Source organism: Gopherus evgoodei, chromosome 11 (assembly GCF_007399415.2).
Source record: "Gopherus evgoodei ecotype Sinaloan lineage chromosome 11, rGopEvg1_v1.p, whole genome shotgun sequence".
NCBI classification, from domain to species: domain Eukaryota; kingdom Metazoa; phylum Chordata; order Testudines; family Testudinidae; genus Gopherus; species Gopherus evgoodei.
The window spans coordinates 36,978,414-36,998,988 of record NC_044332.1 but is presented as its reverse complement, the minus strand read 5'-3'; the positions used below and the strand labels follow the sequence as shown (position 1 = coordinate 36,998,988).

At 43.8% G+C, this 20,575-nt stretch overlaps 1 protein-coding gene across 4 annotated transcripts in view; it reads left to right on the top strand.

Annotated features, from left to right (window-relative positions):
* The window catches only part of AGPS (alkylglycerone phosphate synthase), a 184,094-nt gene that overhangs the window by 40,680 nt on the left and 122,839 nt on the right, over positions 1-20,575 (top strand). For 2 of the 4 annotated variants that reach the window (XM_030580508.1, XM_030580511.1), the window contains exon 1: positions 9,872-10,088. The exons of the other annotated variants lie outside the window; for them this stretch is intronic. In XM_030580508.1, coding sequence (XP_030436368.1) covers positions 9,880-10,088 — 209 coding nt within the window. In that variant the 5' untranslated portion in view covers positions 9,872-9,879. Of the gene's footprint in view, positions 1-9,871; positions 10,089-20,575 lie in introns of those variants that run through there. 4 annotated transcript variants of the gene reach the window in all.

The following is a 20,575-nucleotide window of genomic DNA, read 5'->3' as shown; positions in this document are numbered from 1 at the left end:
GCAGGGTTAATTCAGTTTAACGCTGCTAAATTTGAAATAAACTCATAGTGTAGACCAGGCCTAATAATACTAGTATAGTGTTGGTGAAAGCTGTTGGCTTGACAGTGCTAGAGAAAGAAATCCTCTGTTTTATTCATGACAGGTATGTCAGTGGCTGAACAAGGATAGGGTTGCTATGCCAGAGCAGACCGGTTGTCCATCTAGCCCAGTATCTTATTTCCAACAGTGGGCTAAACCAGTTGCTTTACTGGAAACTGTAAATCTCACCTCTTAGTGGACAAATTTAATGCACTCACAAATGTGTCCCTGCTCACATCTAAAGAGATTTCCTGTAAAGGAGGAGCGAATAGTTCCATACTTGGTCTCTCAGCTGAGTCTGCCAATGAAGCAGCCACTTGGAATGGTGATGATTGTAATGTAGACACTTAGGCCTACAACTTCAAAGATATTTAGGTCCTGTTGGGAGTTAGGCACCTATCTGTGCCACCTATTATTAATATTGTACAATGTTAATATTCTCTAGGGGGTTCATATCTTTTGTTTTCCATTTCTATGTTTGTACATTAAGGTTTTTTCCTTTTACTGTTTGTATTTTAAGTTACATTGTCTATTTGTCCAAACTATTAATTTTGAAAAAATTTTACATTCCAAATATACACTCTCTTCATTTTGAGGAGAATGAAGAGAGTGTATATTTGGAATGTAAAAATTCCTTCTCTACAGCATGATGCATGAGATCAGTGGCTGTTGTTATACAAGAAGATGTCTTCCCCAAAACATACTCATTGCTATTATACTGGGCTTCCACATTTAAAGTATCAGAGAGAGACTGGATAGTTCTGCTACTCCAAGTTCTCTACTATGGGTCTGCTGAACACTTGGTAAATTAAAACTAAAGATCTGATCCAGCATATATTTCTACAGTTTTCTGAGACTCACAAGCCTAGAAAGACCATAGATGCTTGTCTGTACGAGCCAACTTGTCCCATCCCTCTAGAAAGCAAAGAGTTCTTGGGGTTCCTCTGTTTATTCCTTCCCATCATCATATTGTTGCTCCCTTGTTGATCTCTGAAACAGTGAGGTGAGCTAGGGAGGGTCTGGTATCCTTGGACTGGTTCCCCTTTAAAAATTCTTCCCTGATGTTCACTCAGCCAGGGAACAGCCCAGGCCTGCTTTATAATGTGAGCAAGTCCCTGTTGTTATCAACTGGACACAGCTATAAACTGCACCAAGTGTTGGCCAAATTCCAGTGAAGGCTTTTCTAAATCCTTCCTGCAGTTTCATTTGAATAAAACATTCCTCACATCCTGCTCTAAATGTTTGTATCATTGCTGTGCACTCATTCTACCCTAGGGCCAGCTGCATTTCAACAGTGGGTGATGTGATTCTCCCTATCTCATACTTACATCTCAAAGATCATGATGCTAAATTAGTTAATGTTCATAAATCTCTTCAAGAACTTCATATGTAAATGATTTAGAGCCACATTGTGCCTGGCATTTATGGAAGTGTGAAATTTATGGGAGGATGCAAGTAGCCTTTTCTTTGCAGACCCTGGGCATGGGGTAGGTATAGCTGCATTACTTGCACACAGTGGAATGGAGGAATTATTCCTTCTCTACTCTCCTGGGTGTGTACAAAGTAATAGAGCCCTCAGAGATCTTATTATGGATGCTTCTCTGAGAAAAGTAAAACTTTATTATTTGTTTTTGTTTAGATTATAAACTTTTATTTTGATTTATTATCTGCTTTGAAATTTTTAACTTGCAAAACTCTAAAAACGCACATCTGTGTTGACTTTGTACAAGTCAAACCAATGAACTGGCACTATAAGCTGGTATCACACTCTTAAAAACAACATCCCACTTATATAAACAGACCTTGAGGTGTGTTGGAGAAAGGGATCATGTGCACTGAAGGAATATTTTAGTCTTGACCTGACAACAGCTTGTGATACTTCAAACTACCAGTCTGTAGATCTGCTAGATTCTTTATTGAAAATTGTATGAGCTCTCCCTTTTGTTACAATTATTGTGCATTACAAGTTCATTTGTTTGCCAGAGTTTATTTTCAGTACAGATATTAATCAGTTATGGCCTTATCCTTCAAATATGCATACAATTAACGTTAACTATGTGAATGGAACCACCCTTGTGCTTAAAGTTAACCAAATGTGTGTTTGTAGGATTGGAACTTTAGGTGATAAACTTTGCTTATCAGGTTTTAATCATTGTCCAGGGTGGCAGTAGCCCTTTCAGAGGGATGAGGCCATGCACCTGTGACAGGTCAAAGAGCCTCCAGTTTGGCTATGAGAGAACTGCCAGAGGAAGGGAGGGTGGTCTGGTCTGAAAGTCATTCAGTCAGGAAAGAAGCAGGCAGGCAGTGATGGCTGGGGATCTCAGTGCCTGCTCCTTGGGAATAGGAAAACAGGCTGAAAGCCCAGAGGCCTGGGTAGTGGGAGCAGAAGCAACAGAAAGTTCCGTGGGACTGGCTGATAGTCCCTTAAGATGGCAGGCATTGGGAACTGGCAGGGAGAAAAGGATTTCTAGGGAGAGCTGTGGTAAGTTGAGGGAGTATAGGAGAATGTTGCAATAGGCCCCGCAGCAGGAGGAATTGAGAGAGACAAAAGAGCTATAGCCCAGATAGGCTGAGGAACTGTTTGTTAGGTTTTGTCTATTTTTGTGAAATAAAATTGTCTGGAAAAGAGTTGCTGAGTGTGGCAATGGGTCCCTCATGGGCTGGGGATAAGCCAGCATCCTGCAGTCATCTTCTTTCTTCTTTTAATCATGACTGAGAATCAAATAAATACAATTCTGGAATTATTACTGCTTATACATGGACTGTGATACAAAGACTCCAACAAAGAATAAAGCTTCAGAGGATCAGTGGGATGAAAGACTTTTCAGGGTGTAGTTTGGCATAACTTAAAAATCTTCCCTGGGAAATCACAGTAAGTCCCAGCAGTACTTCAGAAAATACAACTCATCAGGGCTTACATCATGCACACAGAGATGTGGAGAAACTGGCAACAGTTTCTTAGCTACAGTTCTTAGCACTTGAAATCTTCAGTTTTTGAGAATGGAGAATCTGAGTCTCTTTTCTATTTAACTCAGAGTGCATGTTCAAAAAATATTTTGACATTTTAATCAGATTTTAGTCCAACTGTGTTTGTTTATTTTTAATTCCATTTTCTCTTATGAGACCAATCTTTAACAATTGTAGAATCCAAGCAGCACTTCAGGAGTGAATGAAGGGGGTGGCCTATATCATTCTTGCCACTTCAGTTTGGCAGCTGCTCAGAGATGGAGTCTTAAAGCATCTCCAATGAAAAGGAGATAGGCTGTATTAGGTCATTGTTCTGATTTGGCCTGAGGACTGGGAGTTTGATACAGGCAATGCAGAGTACGTTTTCATATGGTGTGTGTAAATAATCCAGACGAGCATACCCACTAACTCTGAGTTAAGTCATTTATTCCTTTTAATATAAACAAATTCTCATCTACTTATCACGAATTTGTATTAGTTTTCTTGAGAGGTGCAGTGGTGTCTTGTGGCAAATTATGTGGCAGTCTTGGATTCATTCTAATTAACTCTGTCTAATTTGGCATTCAGTCAAGCCTTGTAGGCAATGCCACCTGATCACACAGTGTTGGATGGTTTGAAGCTGGAATCCCCAGCATCCCCTGACCCCATGAAAGTATTCATAAACACTCTTGCAAGTGTACATTCATTTTCTGGACTTTAACCTGGATTGTTCCTAAGAAGGAAAGAGAGTGTCCCAAAGACAGCAAGGGCATAGCCATTTCTGAGAAGAGCAGAGTTGAGAAATTCTTCTTGAAAGCGTATGTTTCCTAAGATTCCTGACAAGCTTGTATCTTTTCCCTTCCCCCTCAACCTTGATGCTCTGCCTTCCTCAATTCTAAGGGGAAATAATGGTATTTTTTTTTTCGTTCTTAGTAAGCAGATTTAATATCCTGGGAAGATCTGTGTTCCTGTCCAGGACTTTGGAACAAGACACTGTCCCCACTGGGAACTTGACCCTGAGAAAAAGCTTAGAGAGAGGAGATTTGGGGCTGAGTGCTGCCTAACAGAGGCTAGGAACTGTGAGCAAAGAAAATATCGTGTTGTTCGACTCCTCCTGTGCACGAGGAAACAGGACTTTGTACAGTCTTTGTAAATAAACAGGATTGCTTCAAAGAACTACCTGTCTCTATCATCTATTTCTTCTCCTAACTGAAACAACCCACTGGATCATGAATTTTGGCTAGTCACTCAGGTCCAAAAGAGTCAATACTGGTGCAAGAGGTGGGATCTAGTTTTCAAGGAGAGAAATTATGAGCTAGTACGTTTCTTCCCAATTTGTAACCCACAGAGGCCCAAAGGGGAGAGTTGGATTGTCCCAGTTCATGTGATATAAAAGCCCACTATCTTTCAGGGAAAAACTCCCAGGGAGGCTTATCTGGCTCAGTTCAACATCAAAACCTAAATGAATGGCTGGGAAAAGATAGGGGTGATGGATTAGAAGCCAACATCAATGGTCCAGCTCTGATATTTACCCCCAGAAAAGAGAGAGAGTTATCCAGACCTGGTAGAAGCTCTTGACATGTGGGACCAGCAATCAATTTGAGCTGGCCAAGGCTCTAGCTAAGGGCTAGAAGGACAGGGAAAGAAGAGACTTCATCTGAATTGGCAGAGGACCTGCAGACACTTGTGTAACTGGCATATCTAGATACCAATGAGGGCAGGATACATTGCCAATGAACCAATTTATAAACACTCAGCCAGACTTGTGCTTTCAAATCAAGATCAGTGAGGGAGACTAAAGACACTATGGGAGACTATGGAATCTGCCACAGAACTTGAATCTTTCCATGCAGTAGTGTACCAGAAGAGGAATAAGCCACTAGTGAGGAAGATGGACGTTGATTGGCATGAATCCTTCAAGTACAGATCTGTATTGAAGATGTATGATAGAAAAGGGGATTCCAATCTGGTTTAGGACATTTTTGAACAATTAGAAAAAGTGATGAATTCAGTTTGTAAAACAAAGGAAATCAGCAATAATTCAAAAATTAAGGGAAGCAATTCAGTTAAATAGTACTGCTGGAACTGTGAAAAAATTGATAACAGAAAGGAGGATTATTATAAATATAAAGCTGGCCAGGACAGAGTATCACAATTCCCTAGTGAAAGCCCATCTCCCAGTTTGGGAAGTGAGGCGAATCTAAGCGGAAGGGACAAAATGTGGAGGTGCAAGAATCAGCCCTACAGTTGTTTTAGATCTGGGCCATAAAACAAAAGTAATGAGAATTTGGCAATTGAATATATAATAGGATCTGTGAAATGTGTGGGAATAGTGGACACTGGCTCAAACACAAGTTGTTAAACCGGACATGCTAAAAAGGCTAAGGAATAAATAGGGGATCCAAAATTGAACCATCTAAGGGGAAGCAAAGAGAACTTCTAGTGGGTGAAATGCAGGCAGGATATAGAAAATTAGTGCAGGAAATACGATGCTTGTGTGGCAAAGAAAGGTCCCTCTAAGACTGGGAGAGCCCATAGGTGGCAGCATCTCATTGAGGCACCAAAGGAGTGCATTACTGTTGACTTGCTTAGGACTTCTGCCTGAGAGAGAGACTGGCAATCAATATTTGCTTATAGCTATGGACTGTTTCACATAATGGTCTGAAGCTTACCCAATAAGAAACCAAGTGATAGTGACAGTAGCAAAGATTTTAGTGAATGAATTCTTCACCAGAGTTGTGATTCTAGCTGTTAATTGGCTTTATATGAGGAGAACTTGGAAGGGATTTGAAGGAAGTTGGGTTAAGGGCTAACTTTTTTCCAGTGGCTTGTCTACATTATTCAAGTTGCAAATGGGTATCAACAGGTGTGGCTGAAATGGCATTGTACATGCTTCATCTTTATCTATACTTACAACTAAACTGTATCTAACATCAGTTCAGTGGCTGGCTTCCATTGTCAGCAATAGTTTTTTTTTTTCTGGTGTAGCCAAGCTCCCAGCAATTTCCAATGCTGAAGATATTTATTTCTACTGACTGTAAACCAGCAATTGTGTATTCCTAATATTTTCTGTTTACTTTTTAATAGTTAAAGGCAAATTTCAACTATGGGATTTTCCTGTTTGAGGAATATTTTTTCTGCTTTAAATCCTTAGCATTATAACTCTTTTAAGGAAGTATCTTCACTCCCACTCCTTGATTACATTTCCTAAAAGAAGATGAAAAGTCAGGAGAGGATTCACTAGAGAAAAGTTAGTATCAGCTGACCATACCATTGTATTGAAAGGGATTAATACTATAATGTGAAGAGCAAGTGTCATAAACAGATAGCTAAGGGTTAATGTCTCTTTCACCTAAAGCACCTGACCAGAGGACCAATCAGGAAACCGGATTTTTTCAACTTTGGGTGGAGGGAATTGTGTGTCTGAGGTCTTTGTTTTCTGGCTGCCTGCTTTCTCTGAGCTTTGGAGGAGTAGTTTCTACTTTCTAGTCTTCTGTTTCTAAGTGTAAGGACAAAGAGATCAGATAGTAAGTTATATGGTTTCTTTTCTTTGGTATTTGCATGAATATAAGTGCTGGAGTGCTTTGATTTGTATTCTTTTTGAATAAGGCTGTTTATTCAATATTCTTTTAAGCAATCGACCCTGTGTTGTATCACCTTAATACAGAGAGAGCATTTGTATGTATTTTTCTTTCTTTTTATATAAAGCTTTCTTTTAAGACCTGTTGGAGTTTTTCTTTACTTCAGGGAAATTGAATCTGTACTCACCAGGGAATTGGTGGGAGGAAGATATCGGGGAGATCTGTGGGTGTGTTGGATTTGCTAGCCTGATTTTGCATTCCCTCTGGGGGAATAGGAAAGTTCTTTTTGTTTCCAGGATTGGGAACAGAGAGGGGGAGTCACTCTGTGTAGTTTCACAGAGCTTGTGTCTGTGTATCTCTCCAGGAACACCTGGAGGGGGGGGAAGGGAAAAAGGATTATTTCCCTTTGTTGTGAGACTCAGGGGATTTGGGTCTTGGGGTCCCCAGGGAAGGTTTTTCCAGGGGGACCAGAGTGCCCCAAAACACTCTAATTTTTTGGGTGGTGGCAGCAAGTACCAGGTCCAAGCTGGTAGCTAAGCTTGGAGGTTTTCATGCTAACCCTCATATTTTGGATGCTAAGGTCCAGATCTGGGACTAAAGTTATGACAGCAAGTTCTCTCTTGCCTTCCTACAAGAGCACAAAACCAGGCAAAATAACTCAGCCACACAAATATGCCAATGTGTATTACTAATTAATAGTTGTAATTTAAACTATTTCTGAATTATTATATGTCATTTAAACTTTCATTCTTATATATGCTGGGTGAGTTTAGAAGGATGCTCTCATCTCTTAGGAGGGGGTGCAGTGGCTGTGCTGTACGGATGAATGAGATATAGCAGTCACTCCTTGCACTGGGAGGGATTAAGTTAGCAGAGGTATCTGGTCTCCAAAATTTGGCCAGGCTCTACAATAACTTAGTATGAGTGCTGGCAGTAAAAGTTTAAAATGTTCTGGTAACATGACTAAGAAGATTTAGGCCCTCTTTGAATATTAGATTATTTTTGATGGTGCTATTTTGTTTCTGTGTTACACACATGTAACCCAGTTATGATTCCCTTTTATATATTCCTGCCCCTCTACTTGACACCCAAAGCTGCTGTGACCTATTCTTCTTCTCTAACTGGCCTCAAAGCCCTGAAACTAGGCTAGGTTCAGAAGCTAGTTGTTTTGAATATATTGGTACTGGGTAACTTCTTCTCTTCTACAAGGAACTATTATTGTGTAAAAATAAGTAGCACTAATTGATGTTAAAATACTAGTAGTAGTCATTATTATGTATTCAGACTATTATAACTATACAGATTAGAATTAATTAGGAATCGGCAAAGCCAGGGCCAAACAAGAAAATAGAGTTATATACATGTATTGCTATGTTTAGGAACAGCTAAGAGAGCAATAATTTATACTGAATTTCTCTCAATCCTCTAAAGTCCACTAAATTGTGGATTATATTGCAGGTACCTGAATGTATTCAGCAGGAGGAACCCAGGTGCCTGCACTGAGACAAGGGATAAAAACACCAGGTGGTGCTGAGATGGTTTAGGAAGTTCTAATCCAGTGATGGGCAAACTATGCCCGCTGGCCATATCCGGCTCACCAGCCAATTTAATCTGGTCCTTGAGCTCCAGCTGGGGAGCAGGATCTGAGGCTTGTCCCGCTCCTGCGCTCCAGCCGGAGAGTGGGGTTGGGGGCTGCAATGCACATACATGCCGCAGCTCTGCACAGCTCCTGGAAGCAGCGGCATGTCCCTCCTCTGGCTCTTATCTTTAGGGGCAGCCAGCGGGCTCTGTGCGCTGCCCCCGCCCCAAGTGCTGCCCTTGCAGCTCCCAGTGGCCAGGAACTGTGGCCAATGAGAGCTGCAGGGGTGGCACCTGCGGACAAGGCAGCACACAGAGACACCTGGCCGTGCCTCCATGTAGGAGCCAGAGAGAGGCATGGCACTGTTTCCAGGAGCTGCGTGAGGTAAGCACCACCTGGAGCCTGCACCCCTAGGCCCCTCCCATGCTCCAACACTTTGCCCCAGCCCTGATCCCCCTGCCACCCACCAATCCCAGCCTGGAGCACCCTCCTGCACCCCAAACCCCTCATTCCCAGCCCCACCCCAGAGCCCTCACCCCCCCATCCCCAAATCTCCTGCCCCAGCCTGGAGCCCCCTCTAGCAACCTGAACTGATTTCTGGCCCCACCCCAGAGCCCACACCCCCAGCCAGAGCCCTCCTGACCCCAACTCCAATTTCATGAGCATTCATGTCTTGCCATACACTTTCCATACCCAGATGGCCTTTGGGTCAAAAAGTTTGCTCACCCCTGCTCTAATCCCTGGCAGTGGTGTTCAGAATGGTAGGATGGCAGTGTTCAAACTCTTTTGAGTCAGGCTCCCTAATTCATGAGATTGGTTCATAAAATCTGAGATTTGAAAACCATAATCCATTTCAGGGCTTTTGATTTACCTTTCAGTTTTCGATAGGGTGACCAGATGGCCCAATTTTATAGGGACCATCCTTATTTTTGTTTTTTTTTTCTTATATAGGTTCCTATCCCCCTGCACACCCACCATCTCGATTTTTCACATTTGCTGTCTGGTCACCCTAGTTTTCGAGCCTGTAGGCTGAGGTGCTAGAACAATTTGTATAGTGAGGGTTGCTGAGAGCCACTGAAACAACCATAAATCCTGTATATGATGGAAACCACTTCAAGTGGCACCCCAGTTCCAGCCCCTATGGACGTAGGGTACAGTCAGCTCATGTTTTCAAACCCATCTTCCGAACCCCAGGGGCAGACCTGTACCAGTGCTTTTCCAAGGTGACAGCTTAAGTTATCCTCTCCTCACAGGAGTGCAGACGCTAGGGCTGCTGGATAACCACCACCCATCCCACAGTTTGTGAACAGGGTGAGAGCTGGCTGGACCGAGAGTGGGGCAGCCTCTGTTGAGAGGGCGAAGGGTTCAGACCCAGGAGGCTGAGCGCCTTGGCGCAGGGATGGAGGGATTTGATGAGCAGGTTTCCATTGCCGGGCGGAGGCTCAGCTCTCCTGCTGGGCCCGAGCTCCACACGGCAAGGGGGGGGCTCGGCAGCCAGAGACCGCCGCCCTGGATGGGGACGGGATGCGAGGGGCGTCGCCCTGCAGCCGCACAGGTGCGAAGGGCGGGGCCTTGTCTCCGCTGCTGGGTGGGCTGGGAAAGCGGTGCATGCCGGGAGTGCATATAAGCGCTCGCAGCGCTTCCCCCCGACCCCCGCGTGTGACCTCTCACCCGGCGGCGTAACGCGGAAGTGCGATGGCGGCGGCGGCGGCAGCCGAGGCAGCGGCGGGAGGCAGCCCGGGGTCCCAGCTCGCTGCCCAGCGGAGGCTGCGCATCCTCTCTGGCCACCTGCAGCGCTCGCCGGCGAGCCGGGCGCCCGAGCCTGAGCGGCTCCTCTCCCCGAGCCAGTGCGGGGCGGGGGGCGCAGCTGAGCGGCCGGTCGCGTCCGCCATCCCTAAGAAACGGTGAGTGGGGCGGGGCCCACAGGGAGCTGGGGAAGGGCGCCTCTTGTCAGGCAGGTGAGGGCTGGCGTGTTGGTGGCGCTGCTGGGGAGCGGCGCCCATGTCGGGGGGCGGCTGTGGCAGTTACTGTTGCCCCGGCCCTAGGCTTTGAGGAACCCCCTGTAGAGGGGTGGCGGGGTGTAATGGGTATCCCTGTTTGTCGCCCTTCTGGAGATGGAGGCTGTATGCGAGGGGCAGCGGGTAAACGCGGAGGTATTTGTGTTCACTTGAATTGGTGAAGGAGTTAATTAGGGTGGCCCTGGCCCGGAGGGGGCGTCGGGTAGGGGCGAGAGGTGCCCCATCATTCGGGAGGAAGCTTGGACTGAAGGAGCCATAAGGGGTTTTCCTGCCTGCGGGGGCCATAGGCTGCAGGAAATCAAAGGGCCTAATTTTCTCTTATCTCTGTTGAGCTTGTAAGTGGAATACTTAGGTCCTTATTCAGTGAAGAATCTGTGTGTGTGTATTAAATTGGCAAAGGAGCAGATCCTTGATGAATGCTGGTAAAACATTTAAATCTGGTGGAAAGTGCAATGTGTGTGGAAAAAATAAGGACTAGTCTACGCTAGAAATGCTACAGTGGCAAAGCTGCACTGATGCCTCATATAATAACATAAGAATGGCCTACAGGGTCAGACCAAAGGTCCGCCTAGCCCAGTATCCTGTCTTCTGACAGTGGCCAATGCCAGGTGCCCCAGAGGGAATGAACAGAACAGGTAATGATCAAGTGATCCATTCTGTCTCCCATTCCCAGCTTCTGACAAATGGAGGCTAGGGACATTATCACTATTATAGTCTTGGCCTTCACAATATCCTCTGGCAAAGAGTTCCACAGGTTGTCTGCTGAAGACACTGTGCTGACTGGAGAGAGGTCCCCCGTCAGTGTAATGAAACCACCTCTTCTGCTGTCATAGCGCTGTCCACGCCAATGCGTAGGTCAGTGTAACTTGTGTAGCTCAGGGAGGTGGCTTTGTCACATCCTTGTGTGACATAAGTTATATGGACATAAGTGGTAGTGTGTACAAGAGTCAGTTTTGTTTCTTCCTATGGGTTTTCCACTGTCCAGTTCTGAGTTATTTGAAGTTTCTACCTGATGTAGATACTAAAGAAGAAACTTGTTTGCATATACTAGACACTAAACCGTGGGCTTCTGAATAGTTTTGCTTTTGACTCTTTTTTTGCCACGAGGCTGAAGTTGGTTTTTTGTGTGGTTTTGAGTTCTTTATTTCAAGAACAACTTAAAAAAATAGTGTAAGGTTACCTTTTTCCAAAAACTTCACCATCATGTGACTAAATTGTTATAAAAGTCATACTAGTAGTATTGGGTGAAGGCATTTGTTTCTGAATGGTCAGTGAATGATATATGAAAGTGTGCAATTCAGTACTTTGGTGTAACAGTCAAAATACAGCTGGTCGTCTTGCAACTTTCCACCATGCACAGAAATTGCTGGAGATACAATAGTTGAGAATCAAACTTTTGAATTTTTCTGTGATGAAACTTAAGTGGATATGTAGTAAGAGGCCCGGATCACTATTAAAGGTACAACCTTTTTCATGGAAAATTTCAATCAATATCATGAAAGAGATGTGGGGAAAATAAGGATGTGCCATGGGGAGGGCTGTGTGCATGTGAGGGAGGGAGTTGTGTATTGAGCTCATTCCATAGCATGGGCTCTTATCTTTTGGGGCTGGAGCTGGCTCCTTGCTCTGGGTGTTCTGACTTGGTTCCTGTGACAGCAACACCAGTCAGGATTGGTAAGTCTGCTCTTCCGTAGATGGAAGCAGAGGACTGGATTTGATTGGTGTTCTGACCTACTCCACTGGGTTGCAATGCCAATCAAACTTGGCCCTCTGTCCCTCTATCTACGCAGAACTGGATGCGCCAAACCTGAGTTCTGCTGCAACCATGTGGGTAAGGCTGCAACACCTGGAGGGGAAAGGAGCTGCCAGTGTGGTGGTCATGGACTTTATTCAAATTCATAATTACTTTGACCTGTGCACCAAAACGGTAGCCTTAGTCACTACATTTGCATAGTTGACACAATCCATTGCACTTGTTTACTTTGACTCTGAAATTGTAAGTTAAGTTGCTGTTTATGATATTTTAATTGAGCAATTGTCGCTGTTGGTGCTGATCATTGGTGTTGCCTACATTTAAGCATTCCTAAAGACTTGTGTATAAGACCCTCGTAGACTTCAAGGCTAGAAGGGACCATCATGATCACCTAATCTGACTTCCTGCACATTGCCTCACCCACCCCTTCTTGTAATAGACCTGTAGCTTCTGACTGAGTTATTGAAGTCATCAAACCATGATTTAAAGACTTCAAGTTACAGAGAATTCACCATTTACTCTAGTTTAAATGAGAAAGTGACCCATGTCTCATGCTGCAGAGGAAGGCAAACTCCCCAGGGTCTATGCCAATCTGACTTGTGGGAAAATTCCTTTCTGACTCCAAATATGGTGATCAGTTGAACCCTAAATGTGTTGGCAAGATCCACCAGCCAGGCCCCTGTAAAAGAATTCTCTGTAGTAACTCAAAGCCATTCCCATTTAGTGCCCCATCTCTGCCCATTGGGGATTTTTGCCATTATCAGTTGCAGGTTGCCTACAATGGTAAGAGGCCCATCTCATCATACTACCTCCTCCATAAATGTTTCAAGACTGAGCTTGATACAAGTTAGTTTTTTTGCCTCCACTGCTCCCATAGGAAGATTGTTCCAGAAATTCACTCTCCTGATGGTCAGAAACCTTCATCTAACTTCAAGCCTACACTTGTTGATGACTAGTTGATATCTATTTGTGCTTGTGTCAAATTAACATTCATAGGCCAGAAATCTTGGTTCAAGTTTTATCTGGGTCTGCTAATGGGTTCTGAAATACTTTGTCATCCTAATGCGATATGAATACTGTGGTGCTGGCATACCAATTGCCAGTGCATGCCAAGGCCCGTGGCCCTCACTGAACATTGACAAATGCTTAGCTGGAAACCAGTTTGGCTCACCTGTGTTAGTATTGTTAACATACTTGTTAGTTATAAGTAAGGCTGCGAGTCTGCCACAGAAGTCACGGATTCTGTAACCACTGTGACTTTTGCAGCAGCTGGTGTTGGCTCAGGCTGCCTGAGCTGGGTGGCCACAGGGTCAGCAGAAGCAGTTTGGGCATGTGAGAGGGGGCTTAGGGGCAGGAGTTTGGAGAGTGTGTGTGTGGGGGGTGCTCCCTGGCTCCCACTGGCATGGCCCCCCTGCAGCTTCTAGGTGGTGGAGGGATGGGGGTCTCTGTGCTGCCCGTACCTGCAGGCCTTGCCCCCACAGCTCCCACTGGCTGTGGTTCCTGGACAATAGGAGCTGTGGCTTGTGGTGGGAGCAGTGGAGCCCCTGCCTCTGCTGTCTAGGAGCTGCAGGGATTCAGAACCACTAGGAAGCCCTTGCCAGTCCCACCAATCCTCCCTCACCAAGCACCAGCAGGGGGCTTGGGTCCTTCTTGGGCCCACAGGTAGTTGCCATGCTTGCTACCCCCTAATGCTGGCCCTGGCTTTTATATGAAGAAAAACAGTTGTTGTGGCACAGGTTTTTATAGCCTATTGGGGAGGGGCGATCTCTAGAGAAAGACTGAACTCCAGTGTAAAGGACCGTCTCTCACAAATGCAGGCTTACCTGGGTGGCAAGATAGACTAGAGTGCCCAAGGGTACAGTTTGTGACTCCAGTTTAAGGCTGTTATAGTGCTTTAGGAGTTCACACTTGTTACTTGGTGAAATTTAATTGTAGAACACCTAACCAGTTTGGGGTTCATGTCCTGTTTCTCGGCAGTTTGCCCTGAGGTTGGCACTCAGGGTCGTGAGACACTCCTGACAGCTTGACAAATACATCCTTTTTTCCAGATACAGAACAGATATTATTTGAACACTCTTGCTTTCCTGCATCATTAATGCTTTTACCATCTTAATTTACCAATGTGTTTATATTCTTGCTAGGATTTCTTTTGTTCCTAATAGATCCAAACTACATCTGATTGTCCTTAGCCCTGCTAGTCATGGATTTTTCCATATCTTTAGATTCCCTTATGAATTTCTACACTTCATAACTTCTAATTTGTTGACTGCTATCTGTTTCCCCTATTTTCCGTATGTTGCTTTTTCTGTATGTTTTTTTCCCCAGTCTGTTCAACTCATAATTTTCTTCAACTTTGGGAAATAGCCCTTTGAAGCACCAAGTGTATATACTATTGGTTGGAACTGTCTTCTCTTTGCCCATATTCAAAGTAATCACGTCATGGTCACTGAACAACCGTAGTTGTCCAGTCCAATGCTTTGTTCATTTTTATCCATCATAGAGGTACAAAATAGTTACCTCATGATAGTTTTATAACAAGTATTATTGCACACACCATCTACAACTTTTAGAAGCTAATGATTTATAACCGGCTGCGTGAGACCTCCAGTGTACGTGTCCCAAATGGAAAACTCCATACCAGCATTTTCTTTCCACACATTATAGGCAGTTAATTAAGGAGTAACGTATTTGGTTTTCTGGTTTGATTTAGTCATCTGTAACAGATCCCCACCAGCACTTCATCTTGACTTTAACACAGTAATACACGCTTTCAAGATCCCATGGTTGAGTTACCAGTAACTCACAAGCTATTAAGTGTGTGACAGTAGATAAAACAGGATTGCATCAAAGAAACATTTGATTCTATTACCATGTTTTCCTAGCTGGGACAACCTGCAAGGTCCTGAGTTTTTGACTGATTTAGGTTTAGTCAAAAAGGGTAATAATACGAAGTGCTGTTCAACTCTACTCCCTTGTTATCAAGGAGGACCTAATGACTCACATTTCAAATACTGATTCTGTGCAAAGACCCAAGGGTCCCAGCCATCTGGTCCTGACTAATGCACAAACAGACCTGTGTCACCTGACCTGTTCATGGGCCCACAGCCCAGTCACATCTTCTCACAAACAAGACAGGTCAAACATTGCTCTCACCAAATCCCTCTAGCTCGAAGTACAAGATCCACAGCTTCACCTTCTGAAACTCTTTTGTCACTCTTGTTGTGTTAAATAGTATGTGTGTGTTTTTTGAGGGGACAAAGGTTGGTGATATGGGCCACATCTTTTCCCAAAGAGAGTTTCAGGTCAGGAAATGACACGTCATTACTTCAGAACAAGCTAACTGTCCCGGGGAGGGGTCAGTTGGGGTAACCTGAGGAGTATTTTGTCACTCATAGTCAGGCTAAACCTATTTGCCTATTCAAGTGTCATTTACAAAATAAGAGTGGTTTGTGGGGCCTGACTTATGGCAGCATCCTGCTCAGGAATAAAATTCTGGGACTTGTCTCAGCTACTTCAGAAAAGTTTAATAGTATTAGGGACATCTGACCAAAAGTGTTTTGTCACTTACAGCTGTCAAAGCCCATTCCTTATTTGAAAAAATATGAAATACATTATTAATCAAATACATTATGGGGAAACTTCTGAAAAATCGTGCATTGATTCTTTTAATTGTTCTTTGAATAATGAACTGGAAGTCACAAATAATAAACTGGTACCATGAACAAGGAACATAATTCAGCCTAGTTTTTTTGCCAGTATTTTGCTTAAAAACTTTCTTGTTTGATGATGTGTTTTAAAATAGAGTAAAAATGACAGTATTGTTAGGTAGAGTAGAAAGGGAGGAGAAAATCTTTCAATTACCTACAACAAATCCTAATTTTCGTTTTCATTTTTCAGTGTTTTTCTATGTATTGTAATTACTACAGTGTGATGCAAGTTGGTGTGACTTACCACCTTAAGAAAATGAACCAGTTATAGAAGTAAATTACGCTTTATAACCCTGGATTTCACACCCTTTTGCTGTAAAGAGTATGTGGTACTATTGTATATGCAGAATATATATTTTGATTCTTAGGTGTGTGCTGTTCAGTACTGACAGATGCAAGATGGGGTATCTGAGGAGACCCAGTTTCTATTACTGAGCTGTTCCTGGGGTTAGGCAAGTAGGGTAGGAAAAAATTATCTCTTAACAGCAATTGTTTTTAGCCAATTTTAGGGTTTATATTAAATGGAGCCCTGCCCAGTCTTACGCTAAAGGTGAGCCACTCTGTGATTTGAGAGCAGGGGAAAATGGACTTCTGGCAAGAATGCAGGTGACTCTCGAGTCTTTTTTGGGGTTAGGAGGAGTGTGACAGTCTCTTTGGCCAGACATACAGAATTAGTAGTAATTTCATGTTTTTATTACAGTAGCATTTAGAGGCCAATTAGATCGGGGCCCTTTGTGTTAGATGTAGAAACATATAGTAAGTTACAGTCCTTCAAAGAACTTACACGTAGCTGAAGTGGGGTAACTTAGATTGACCCCCCCCGATAGTGTAGACCAGCCCTCAGTCGGAGAGCACTTAAGTCAATGACCCTCCTATTGGTCCTTTGCCACCAGATTTTAAAATTTCAGTCCAGCATGGAGCCAACTGGACAACAGAGAAGGTAAAGTCCACATCCAAAATGGAGTTTGCAATCTGATAAAGGACAGAATTCAGAAGTTCTGCAGACTGATTTCTTCCCTCCCTGCCCCCAGAATATAGTCAGTTGCATTTAGTCAAGAGAAATGCTGGAATTCTCAGGCAGAAAAGGGCAGGGATTGAATTGGGCCAGCTTATGATAGGCCAATATTCAGCAAGCCGGAACTTCCCATCTTGTATTTCAGAATCTAACATTTAATTAAAAACGATTAATTATCCCTTGTAGTTGCCAAGTTTACACTGGAGTCACATTTTGAAGGTTAACTGGTGCAGTGACATATCTGCAGACTCAGAGTGGAGACACTGGATGACTGGTGTCGACCATAAGTCCTCTAGCAGCTGTCCCACAATACCCCATTCCTGGTGACAATGCCTGCTCTGGTCACAATTTTAAACTCTCTGGCCCGGGGTCACAGAGACCAGAAGCCACCCTTAAAACCCTCCCACATGTTTTTCAAAATGCCTTTTCTTGATTGCCCACTTGGCAAGCACACCAACTAGTTCAACCTTGTGTACAACTGCCCAGGCTCTACATACAGAGGTACTACATACTTCCTGTCTACTCCAGGCAGAGCTGCATTTGATTTCCTGAGCTTGTGGGGAGAAGAGGTTGCAAGCACAGCTACGAACAAGCCACAGAAGCATGGACATCTAAGAGCAAATTGCATGGAGGATGCAGGCAGAGTGGTATGATAGGCATCAGCAATAGTGCCGCATGGAGGCTAATGACCTTCTCCAGGGATACTACAAGGCCAGGGGTACAACAATAGATCTGGTACTGAACCTCCTTCCTGCTGTTTCTGCAAGAAACTGAATGCTGTACTTGGCAGAGACCGCACCAGGACCCTGCAGACCAGTTTTGATACCTTGGAGGAGCCCGAGACCAAGACCCCTGCCATGAACAGCAAGGAGTGGGAGGGAAGAGGCATCAAGGGACTCAACAAGCCAGGACCTATTTGAGACTAGCCTGTCCTGCCAGGCAAGCGCAGATGAGCCTGATGAAAGGGAAGGGACTTTGGGTAAGTGTGTGCATGCATTTTTGCTTCGTTTTTAAATTTAAAGATGGAACCCATCCCATCCCAAGTTAACAAGACATAAGTATCTTTTTTTTTTCATTTTTTTAATCGTATGGGGAGAGGTAGAAGTACAACAAATAGAGGCAGAGTTGGCATCTCCTTTTCATTCACTGTTAGAAGTGTTGGGGGATGCTGAGGGCTTCATGTGCATAGACATGTCCCTATTCTCCTCCTGAGATCTTGATGAAACTTTCATTGAGATACTCTGCAATCCTCTCCCAAATGCTGTTAGGGATGGCTGTCTTACTACCTCCTCCATGGTGGGACACTTTCCCATGCCACTTTCCAGTGAGTTTGGTTGGCACATGTAATAAACAGGCTATATGGGGGGCAGCTTCAGGATGCCAGTAGCAGCAAATAGGGATTGAAAGTTTAAAGCCTGGTGCAACAGAAGATTGTTCTCCTGCTTGCTCATGGTGGGCTTTACTCACCATGACAGGCTGGAGAGTGGTGGTGTGCTGAAGTTCTGAAGTTGAAATGTCAATAAGCCTTTTTTATGAAGTGTCTGTAGGAATAAGGGAAGGGAGTTTTGGAAATTTTTCCTTTTCCCCTGTGACTGTAAGTCCAATGATGCATCTGTTTTTTGTCAGCACCTTCTGTCATGCCAGCCTTAAGGATGTTGTCTTCATGCCTGTAGAATGCCTGACCCTGATGAGGAAGATGAGGACTAGGGTGGACATATTCTGTGAGATCCTGCAAGTGAGTGCTGGATTGGACCATGAACAAAGGGCTTGGAGAGCCTATATGGCTGACAGCATGGTGAAAGACAGAGGACAGGAAAAAGGCCCAAGAATCTCAGCCGGACAAGAGAAGGAAATAAACCAGGATATAATAGGTCTTCTCAAGCAGAAAATCCAAATGCTGCAGACTCTGGTTGACCTACAGGTCCAGAACCCCAGACTCTTCAACCTTCGCAGTCTTGGAGAATTACATGGTTGCTTCTTCCGACACCCCCAACATACCATGTGTAGCATCATGGGATGCTTCATTACCTCTGCCACTCCATGCAAGGGGATAGCAAGGAAAACTACGGCTTTTCACACACTGACCTGTGAGAACCATGGTTGGTATATGTGTAGTCACAATGAACTCTATTTGTGTACTCAAATGAGCATAAGTGTTTATTTGCTTTCTAATTTTAAAGCTTTACCCCTGTTAAGTAATGTGAAAAATTTGTATGATGTTGATTTTTCTGCACTGTTTTCCCCTCTCCCTCGCCAATAAAGTTCTATTTCTGGAGGAACAAATTATCTTTATTAGTTCACAACTACTACTGGAGAATGCATAGCGGTAGTCAAAGCAAACAATACTTGTTAATGCAAGTGCAGCATAATTGATAAGTTCAGGAAAACACCCTGTGCTATATTAAAACATTCAACATGCACTGCTCAGTTCAACTGTGGATGATTGTTAAAGTGTTTTTTTCAAAGCCTCCCTTAACCACATACATCCATGATGGGCTCTTGTAATACCTGTTGTGTCTGGCTGTTCAAAATCAGCAGACAGCTTCTCCACCTCTGCTCCCCTCTTCCCTCTGCCAGTGGCAGCTTTTCCCCCTTTGCCTCACAGATATTATGCAGGACACAACAGGTAGCGGTAACCATTGGGATATTTTTTCTCACTGAGATTCAATCTAGTGAGTAAACATGCCAGTCTGCCAAAAGCACATTCAACAGTCATTCTGCACTTTCAGAGCCAGTAGATGAAACTTTCCTTAGTGCTGTTGAGGTGGTCAGTGTACCTCTTAAGAAGCCAGGGAAGCAGGGGTAGTGGACATGCCCCAACCTTTTTAATCTGAGCGAATTCTCCAAGCACTTTAGACAAACTCACTGGTAAAGATAAAACATTACAGAAATAACTTATTAGTTAATTTTTAAGTGATAAGTGGTAGGCATAAAGGTCAGAGTTGGTTACATAAGAAATAAAAAGTAAACACATTCGAAATCCTAAACTTTAGCAGGCTAAGCAAGATTTTGCATGCAGAATTCAGTTCATACTAACTAGAAAATCTAATTAGGACCATCCCTTCTTCCCAGTTCAAGGAGGCTTCCTCTTGTCTTCAAAATGATCTTTCATCTAGGTGTAGAGACAGAGGAGGAGAGAGGCGAAGTAGTGATGTCATTACCCTCCCCCATTTTATACTCCCAGGTGCTGGAAAGATCCTTGCTCTTTCATGGGGTTTAGACAGCCCCCATTTTGTATATGCTCTGTCAAGAGTCTTCTGGTGGGGAGGAGGCACTAGGACAGTGGATTCTCCTTAATGAGCCATCAACACATGGCTGGCTATTACTGATGTAAATCTGTTTTGGAGGTGTTAGTTGCTCTTTTGTCACTGAAAGGCTAGCTGTGGGTGTCTCCCAGAATTTCAGCATATTTCAGTAACAAGCAGCTTATCTTCAAATACAACGGTAATACATATAATTCAACAGGATAGTAAAAGTCAACAGATCATGACTTCTCAAATAATACCTCAAAGGCATACTTTGTACAGAACATATCATAATCCTACAACAGCAGTGAATACGTGGGTACGAGGTGTCATTTTGAGAGTTTCACAATGTCCCTTAACAGAGTGTAAGGGCTAGTAATTTTTTACAATGAATATTTATGCCGCAGAATCTGAATATATGCTTACAGGCTGCATACATACATCAGATGGGTCCAGTATTTGACATAACTGGCTTTGAAGGTAATTTTTTTCTTTAAAGTCTGGTTGCAGCAGGCAAAGGACCTGCAGAAGGAAGGGAAAGAGGAGAGAAACCATACACATGCAAACATTACTCTCTGTCCTCCGTACAACACTCTTCCTTCTACAAATGAGGCTTTAACAAATCAGTCCTGTTAAAGATTCCTAGGGTGGCT